General features: G+C 34.7%; 2 protein-coding genes across 2 annotated transcripts; both read right to left on the bottom strand.

The window, feature by feature from the left end:
• Positions 1-1,214: 1,214 nt before the first annotated feature.
• Positions 1,215-2,650, bottom strand: LOC130960472 (uncharacterized). Its single transcript, XM_057885872.1, has 5 exons — positions 2,289-2,650; positions 2,083-2,216; positions 1,863-2,010; positions 1,623-1,729; positions 1,215-1,520 (listed from the first exon to the last, which is right to left on the bottom strand). Exons 1-5 carry the CDS (start codon positions 2,533-2,535, stop codon positions 1,479-1,481), a joined length of 678 nt encoding a protein of 225 aa, XP_057741855.1. The 5' UTR covers positions 2,536-2,650; the 3' UTR covers positions 1,215-1,478.
• Positions 2,651-4,007: 1,357 nt separating this feature from the next.
• LOC130973207 (LRR receptor-like serine/threonine-protein kinase FEI 1) lies at positions 4,008-8,058 on the bottom strand. The gene is made up of 13 exons (XM_057897645.1): positions 7,779-8,058; positions 7,519-7,657; positions 7,330-7,401; positions 7,181-7,252; positions 6,970-7,041; positions 6,814-6,885; positions 6,658-6,729; positions 6,413-6,513; positions 5,799-5,978; positions 5,388-5,720; positions 5,064-5,312; positions 4,580-4,713; positions 4,008-4,484 (listed from the first exon to the last, which is right to left on the bottom strand). Exons 1-13 carry the CDS (start codon positions 7,867-7,869, stop codon positions 4,263-4,265), a joined length of 1,809 nt encoding a protein of 602 aa, XP_057753628.1. The 5' UTR covers positions 7,870-8,058; the 3' UTR covers positions 4,008-4,262.
• Positions 8,059-9,362: the final 1,304 nt, after the last annotated feature.

Genomic DNA, 9,362 nt, shown 5'->3' on the forward strand with positions numbered 1-9,362 from the left:
GATTAGGATTTTATTTTATCTAGAAGAGTAGGTATTGTATTCGAGTTTTATTTTGAATTTATTTATATAGCATTTATTATTAGTAGTCTTTATGTGATTACTATTACTTTGTGATCTTTGATATATAATTTTAATTAATAAAAATAAAATTTTCAGGCATTTTCTTAAAAATTGAAACGTAACATCGAACTAAAGGCTCAATATTAAATAGTTAATAAGAAAAACGAGTTAGTAACGCTTTATTTTTGGTACGATCATGACACACTGGAAGTTAGGTCGTTATACATGCCCTAGTAGGGATGAAAATAAAGTGCAGAGAGACAATTTTTCATTTTTCTATCTCACATTTTGAAACTTCTTTCTATCCTCATTTTCATTTCTTATGACAGAAAAATTTTATATTTATCTTTGATCTTCGCAAAAAAAAATTGTTAAAAAGATTTAATTATTAAAAAAGATCGTTAATACTAAAATTATTAAGAAAGATTAATATTTATAATATATAAAAAGGACTAAACCTTTTTTTATAAAAGTATAAATATGTTTTTAATTATTTATTTATTTATTTTTATAATCTTTATAGCAATGACTTTTATTTCTCCTAAAATTTTGGTCATATTTATAATTATTTATTTTTCTCATTTATTTTTTTATTTAGGGATTCAGATATACATATGGAAAGATATAGAAAAAGTGAAAATGTTAATCTTTTTGAACTTTTCTATTGCTTTGTTTTAAGAATGAAAAATGGAAAATGTATTATGATACATCTTTCTTCAAATTCCAAAATCACATCATAAATTATTTCATAAGTGTTTTTTTCATACGATACCTGTTCTCAAACATATTGCTTATATAGTAGTAACAAGATTGGGTTTTTTTAGTTACTTTTATTTTTTATATTAAAAGTGAGTCATAAGAAGCGGAAGAAAAATAATACAAATATCATTTTTTATTTTAACATGCGGCCTATTTACTAAAAAAGGTTAAAAAATAATATTTAATTTAAAAGATATAATAATAAATAATTTTTAAAAAATCAAAACTTACTATAAAAAGTAAGTTAGGCAAAATTTAGGCACCAATTTATAGGCATCGTAGAATTGGCCTTTTTATATAACTGGCTACTTTTCTGCCAAGACTTGGGATCTCTAATCCCTCGTTTATAATATGGTTTCAACCTGTGTCAACCAAAGGATGAAATGCAACAAATGTTGATATACAATGTTTTGAAATAATTTTTGGATTCAATATTATGATCACAGAAACCCCAATGGCAATACATTGTTGCAAGTTTGCAACTAGGAGCCCTGTTTGGTGAAGGAAAATGTACAATCGTAATTTTTTGTGGACATACATTCACATTTCACAAATGCTGATCAATGAATAATGTTCTTCTTCCATTCCCTTCAGTAAGAAAGTAAATTACTATATCGGAAGAAGGATTACTCTGGCCTTCAGAGATCAATGAATGGATCTCAGAATTTGACATTTTGCTTCAAGTATACAACTACCTCTTGCTGAAGAGAACAAAACAAAAGGAGCAATTCAGGTCTTCCAATTAGTAAAGCTTGCAATGAATCACAATCAAAGAGTCGAGAGTATAATGATAGATTACTTACAATCAAACTTAGAAGAATGCATCCAGCAGCACCAGGAAACAAAGCATACCAGAAATTCAAGTGATGCAATTTAACGGCGTCGATGAAAAGCAACGGCAAGCTTGCGGCTGCATATGTTAATTAGTCGAATAAAAAGCATAACTGTTTCAGCTTATCAAAGATGTAACTAATTCATATCAGCTTTTTAGAATAAATGATTTTACAATGCAGCTTAACAACGGATATTAGTAGAATTGTTACCTGGTGGATGAACGGTGCCGGTGAAGATCATGTAGGCAATGCAGGCAGAGAGAGCAGCACTCCTAGCGAGCCATCCGGGTCCGAATATGGTGAATGCGAGAACACCAATGGCTGCACAACCTATTTGAGCCATGAACATGTTGTACTTCTGCATAACGAACCACATTAGTCTTATCAACGCGGTAAAGAAGAGAATAGGGAGAATGGAATGGAATAATACCCTGGCAGCAGGTGCAGAGGGTGTGGCGAAGAGGACAGCAGAAACTGCACCTAAAGGCGCAATCGTCATTGAGAAGCCCTTTGGTGCCAATAGCTGATCCATCTTTCCCAGCAGTGCCATTGCCGCAAATGCCCCTGTTCATTTGAGTGATCCAAACAAGTGAATACAAACAGAGAAAGAGAAAGAGAGAGATTGATTGTGTTGACCTGCAGAAGGCCAAAGAATGTCGCTTAGGGAAGGAGTTGAGGCAGATTTGAGGGGTTTCCAGTCATCCCATAGGGAGGGGGAAGGCGAAGCCACGTCGCTTGATGCCACAATCCCATGCGGTTGCCTCCTCCTTCTTGCCAAATAGTTCAGACTCGATCCCTTTCGGTTAATCAATGACAAGGAACCATGATTTGAGAGTGAAGACCTGAGTCCAATTCCAATTCCAATTCCAATTGCAGAGGACATTTCTCAACTCTCTCAAAACAGTGGAATAGTTGAAACAATAGAAACCACCGTTGAGCCGTTGTAACACAACTCATTAGCCTTTCAACACCGCCAAAGGTCACAAACGGAGAGACACAAAAACAAAAATAGAAAATATAAGAGTAGAGGTGGGGGCATTGTCGACATTTTGAAAAGAGTGGTTGATTGTTTCATAAATTCTTGTTAGTTCTTTTTTTTTTTTCCCAACCCGTCACTTCTTAAAATTACTATGAAGAAATTATATTATTTGAATTATAATTTATTCACATAAATTCTAGCTAATTATAAAGATTGTTTAGTAGCTCATTTATAAAAATATTATAATTATAATAAAAATTAATCACTATATACTATATATTTATATTTTAAAATATATTTCATATGAAAGACCGAATTTAAAAAATATATTTAACATGATTACTCGTTTATAATTATATTCTAAAAAATCTATCGTCACGGCCCCGTCAAGAGAGAACAAAAACTCATCCATCGAGGATTGTCCACCACCAGTAGCAGTGGGAAGTAGTGCTTTTTTTTTCTTCCGGTAAAGAGTGGGAAGTAGTGCTTGATTGCTTTCCCTTCTCTTTCACTTTGTAGACTGGACTGGACTACTCTACTACTTGGGCCTTTTGCAAACCATCATTTCTTCACATACAATACACTAATATTGAGCTAAACTCTATCAAGTTTAGCTAAATTCTGGACTCAACACACACCCAATCAAACCTAATTGTAAAACATAAGGTTAGCCCAAAACAAATTTACCAGGTAGCTAAAATTTATGAATCTGTTTTACCCCAAAAACAATACTTATGAATCTGTTTAAATAACAGGAACATAATTAGTCAACACTATAAATATTCTGTCATCATAGACATATCTCAAAAGTCAAAAGAATAACATATACATGGCATAAGTTCAAGAGGTAATAAAATAAGTGATATATCACGAGTTAATCAATTGGATTGGGCCAAAAATAATTTGAATGAACTGTATTCGGTGTTATTTTTTTTATAAGATAATTCGAAAATAAAAAAGATATCATGTCTCAAAAATTTTGGATCAAAAAATATACTAATTATAGAGAGATTGGAGACACAACAAAACTTTTATCCTATTAGACAGAATTATTTATATAAATCAAATAATTGTCATTATATCATATCATACACATAATGACATAAATCTCTTTTGAGTACCACGTGGTAAAGAGACGGGAGACGTACTATAGGACTATATAATTGGTTTTTATATAAGACTAGGCAATATGTAAATATATTACACTAATTAAAATAAATAAAAAGTGTATTACGCGTTTAAGTGAAATTTTTATTGCTCGTTGCATGCCAACAGACTCACATAGTTGCATGAGCCAAACCAAAGAGTGGTGCATGTTTCTGTATATCAGGGATGAATCAAATTTCAATACTTAAAAATAATAGCAAGAACGGAGCTAATTCCAAACACCAAACCCACTGCAATGTCCAAATTGTCTCTCTTCAATGCTACAAGAAGAGAATGAGGCAAATGTATTCACAAAGCCACTTAGTTGCACCAATTCTCATTTGTCACTGGAACATACAACAAAATCTACAAAAAGCCACAAAGAGTGGCATGAAGCACTGACAAAACTAGAATACTTATGCAGTAGCAGTAGCACTAGCACTACCAACAATTAAGGACTACTTCGATTTTTGTTTGTCAGCGTCTCAGCGATCTGACTGAGACTCGTAGAATTCGCTAGGACAAGGAGACATAACTTCTTGCTCAAGCAACTGTAACACCTCATTCATCGATGGACGTTCTTCCGCATTTCCATCCGTGCATCTTGCTGCTATATCAAGAATCCCCTCAAGAGTCCCTGCATCCACATTGGTGCATCTTTTGTCTACCACATCATCCAATCTGTTTTCTCTCAGCAATGTGTTCATCTGCGCCGAACAAGTACCAAAACATAAAACATCATCGAGGCTGAAAATTTTGCAGACCTTAAAGTGATCAACATTGACTGAGTTATAGAGCTTACCCAACCAACAACATTTAAACCTCGCTTTGCGAAGGAAGGATCAGTAGGCCTCTTTCCAGTTATAAGTTCTAGCAATAGAACTCCAAAGCTATACACATCTGACTTTTCAGTGGCTCTACCACTTTGTAGGTACTCTGGTTCGCATATAAATACAAAACCATCAATCAATTAATGGAGTTTCATTAGCTTTGGCACCATAAAATTCAGTTTAGATATGATGCAAACAGGAAAGAGCTTCAATAATTGATGCATTGATGAGAAAATTGAAATTTCAAGAGCTAAAAGTTAGTCATTTAATTTTGTTAATGTTAACATTATCAAATGAATAACTTGTATTCTGTCCTGACATTCATATTTATCTCCACATTAATATCTAAGGAATTTTACTTTGCAAGGGACAACATTAAATTGTAAAATCTGATTTTCTAGTGTTGAAATCTGAAATATTTTACTACTTGAGACTATATAATATACGTACACATACCTGGTGCCAAATAGCCAAATGTGCCAGCAACCACTGTGGTGACATGAGCCTCCTCATCGACCAAAAGCCTTGCAAGACCAAAATCAGAAATACGAGGCTCCAAATTTTCATCAAGGAGAATATTGCTAGATTTGATGTCGCGGTGTACAACTTTGGGACAGCACTCATGGTGCAAGTACGCCAAACCCCGGGCAGAACCAAGGGCTATATTTAAGCGATCGTTCCAATTCAGTGGTTGTTGAGTATTTTCTAATAAAAAATAAGTTATTCATTACAAGTCATGTTATAGAGAAGAATAAAGATTTCAAAGGAAATGAAGCATACCATGCAAGAGATCATCTAAGCTTCCCATGGCCAAATAATCGTATATAAGGAGCCTCGAAGAAGGGAGCCTGCAGTAACCGCGCAGGTTTACCAGATTTATATGCTTGATGCTCCCCAAGATCTCAAGTTCCCTCTCAAACACTTGATCACACCCTTCACGAGTTCTGTCAATCCGCTTGACAGCAAATGTGCCACAATCATTCATCACCATCCGGTAAACAGTCCCGAATCCTCCTGATCCTACTACATCCTCTGCATCAAGAGACTCCAGCTTCTCTATGATCTCGGATGATGCGTATGGAAGATCACCATGGAATGTAATAAGTTTTGCTCCTGTTACAACATCAGGTCATCGTTTGCAAAACAAGAAAAAGTCGATATTGTCAAAAGTGTAAATATCATTCTTCCTACTTGATTCTGAATCAACTTGTTTCTTCATTTCTGTGTATCTCCTAGCAGCTCTTTCCTTCTTCGATAGCAACCGGACCCACAGTAATGATAGGATTATCACAAGTGCAATCCCCATTGTTGACATTGCCCCAATTACCAACCACTTAATGTAATGTGAAGATTTTTTGGGAGGGACTGCATGTAAATTTAAATATTTATTGTTATTAGTTATGATACAAAGTTTAGCCAAGATTTCTCGGATTTTTTTATAAATATCAAGATATGTGTATGTCTATCTATAAACAAGATATTTATACGGTTACAATGAGAAAAAAATGAGATAAATGTACACCTATCTGGTGTAAACAAGATATGACAAGAAAAGAAGTTAAGCATGTATCTCCTTTGCACCCAATATACATACAAAAAGGTTCTGACTTATCTCGTAAAGGAGACATGTGTATACTTATCTCGTTTATGCTGTAAACAAAATATGTAAAACGATATAAAAATATAAATATGCCCTAAATTATACATATTGGTAAATAAAACATTTAATTTATTTATATATAAAAAAATCCAGATTTCCCAGTGTGCAATTGAGTTATAAATCCAAGAAGCTGACTTGCCTGCAGCTTCTTCGCTTTCAGCATGGGGTAGCACCACAGGGAAGCCAAGTGATGTTCGGCATGGTTTTTCGACCTGTCGCCCACAAAGATCTAGATTGCCAATAAACCTACACACATGGAAATGAATTTGAAACCAAATGAACCTTTTACACAGCAGTGACAGCACCAGACAAATATGTTACCAAATTAACCAGAATTAATAAACAAACAATAAAAAACCAGTGTGAGGCAAGACCGCAAGGAGTACATACGAGTTCTTCCCAAAGGTGCTTAGAACTCCAATGTCAGGGATTTCTCCAGAAAAGAAGTTGGTAGACAAATTCCTAAGATAAGGAGGTTCAGCTTTTACTGAAATGTGAGGTTATGATTTATGAATATCACTATGCTGCAAGGTTAAATTAACTTACAGAACTTGCAAATGGGAGAGACGGCCAATAGAGGAAGGTATAGCACCTTTCAATGTGTTGCTTGATAAATCACTGTACAATACCAATTGAAAAACGTAAGCTAGTGAAGGCTATAAACCTATTCAAAGAATTGAAAACATCAGAGATGGACTTTACAGTATATTTAGAAAAGATAGATTTCCAATAGCTGCTGGTATTCCACCTTGGAAATAGTTACCCCTTAAGTACCTTTTCAACAGAATCAGATTAAACCCATCAATCACTCAGCATAATATATAAGAGGAGAGTATCAACACAAGTAGTATTCATCATTCAAACAATCAACATGGCAAACTGAACAAGGAAATGTACTATTTATTTCACTTACAGCGCTCTTAGCTCAGTACAATTAGTGATTTCATAAGGAATAATCCCATGCAAGCTGTTCTCATGAAGTGCCCTGATTCATTGTAACAAATTGTGTTCAGTACTTGTAGCTTAAAGATGAACCCAAATAACCCTAAATGCTCCACTTACAATCTCTGTAGTCTAGTGAGTTTGCCAATGCTGGGAGATATGATTCCTCCAAGTTGCATGTATGGAAGATTTCTGAAGAACACAAGCACACAAAGGAGTCATACTCAGCTCAGAAAGTAAGAGGTTCTTGAGAGTGGAAAAAAAAAGAGTAGGAATAAAATGAAGGGTGTATGATGCTTTTTTGCATACATGAAGCGAACTCTTTGTTCAGCATCAGGGTAACATGAGATACCAGTCCATGAACAAGGAGATTCATCAAACTCTTGCCAGTTGCTGAGAACATTTTTTGTGTCATTCAATGTGCTTTTCATTTCCAACAAGGCCAAACCTAACAAAGTAAACAAAATAATGAAAATGCCTTGAAGTTCCAAACTTTAAACCCAGCAATGTAACTACATAGCAAGAAAAAGAGAGAACAAAGAGAAAAGGGGGATTCATATGGTTCTTACCATCTTGGGTGAGAGCAAGAGAGGAAGAACAGAATAAAAATGTGGTCAAAATGAAGAAACCCCACACTCCATAACCCATTTTCATTTGCATTTCCCAGAGTGAGCTCAATCAAGTTTGAACTTTGAAGATCTGTACTCTCTTTGTGAGTTGAAATGGAACCAGCCACCTTGAAGTGATATGATTCAAGTGGGTAAAGTGGAGGTTGGGAATGCTTGTGATGAAAATGTAGACCCAAAAAAGGGTTACCAAATTACCATGATTCAAACCTTGAAGTTTATTTGAAAAGAAAACAAAAAATAATAATAATAATAATTTGAAGGAAGGAGCAAAAAGATAGTGCTTTGTGGCTCTGTGTTTGATTTTACTCAAATTTATATATTTTATATTTTATATTTTATGAAGAAGGTGAAAAAGGACAACTTTTTTGAAAGCTGGAACCAAGAGTGGTGCAGTGTGGAGTAGCCGTTGATCAGAGCGAAAAAACTTTTGAATAGAAACAATCTTTTAGGCCACACTCTAGCCAAGGTCCGTGAATACATGCGCCTGTAAGAACCAATGAGAAGATGCCTTGATGGACACGTTTCAGAGTAAGAAGAGAGTTGAGTTTGTGTGAAGTCGCGCGTGGCGCGTGGCGCGTGGTGCATGTCTGATTCACCACAGAGACATTTGGAAGAACTATACGGAGGTAATTAATAATATAAACAGTGTTGCCATTACATTATTGCATTGTTATCAAACTCGGTTCGACCCGGTTGGTCTGACCGAAAATCTGATCACCTAGTTACCTGGTCGGATCGAATTATTCGTCGAATCGATCATGCATCAAATTTAGTGGAATCCGGAATGACTTGGTCGGATTTCATCAAAACTGTCGGCCCGGTCGATTTATATGGCTTGGACCGATTCACTTGTTTTTTTTCTTTTTTTTTTTTGTAAAATGGCGTGGTTTTTATTTGTAGAATACCTTCTTTCTTTTTCATTGCCCTAACTCAATGCCTAGTCCCTCACCTCAACGTCTCTGAGCTATTCTCTTCTTTCGTCACTCTCTTGAGTTCTTCCTTTGTCCCTCACCTTCAACTCCAAGCTCTTTCAGAGACACAGACTCTCCCCTCTCGTCTCATAAAGACAGAGATACAAATACATAGAGATACATAGATACAAAATATACAAAAATTTTTAGTATGTTTGGTCATAATGTACAAGACACACTTATTTAAATCAAATATCATTTTTGTCCCTATATTTATCCACCGCTACATCACTTCCACGACTGCCATCGTTGTTTTCCACCACCACCATTAATTTTTCTACCATCCAAATTACTATCATCAACGTCTCTAATTCATAATCAATTCAATAATTAAAAAAATTAGGTAGAAAATCAAAAATGAAAAGAAGGAGGCAGGGAAGAGAAGAGTTTTAATTTTCTTGTGTTCCATTACCATTATCATGAATTACAAATTTTTTAAAAAAAATGGTGGCACATCCCAAATACTCAAGTCATGCTTCCCTTTAAAAAACAAATTCAGATTTTGTTTTGAACATGTATTTTTTTCTTAAATAAAAAAATTACAATTTTTGAG

Source organism: Arachis stenosperma, chromosome 1 (assembly GCF_014773155.1).
Source record: "Arachis stenosperma cultivar V10309 chromosome 1, arast.V10309.gnm1.PFL2, whole genome shotgun sequence".
NCBI classification, from domain to species: Eukaryota; Viridiplantae; Streptophyta; class Magnoliopsida; order Fabales; family Fabaceae; genus Arachis; species Arachis stenosperma.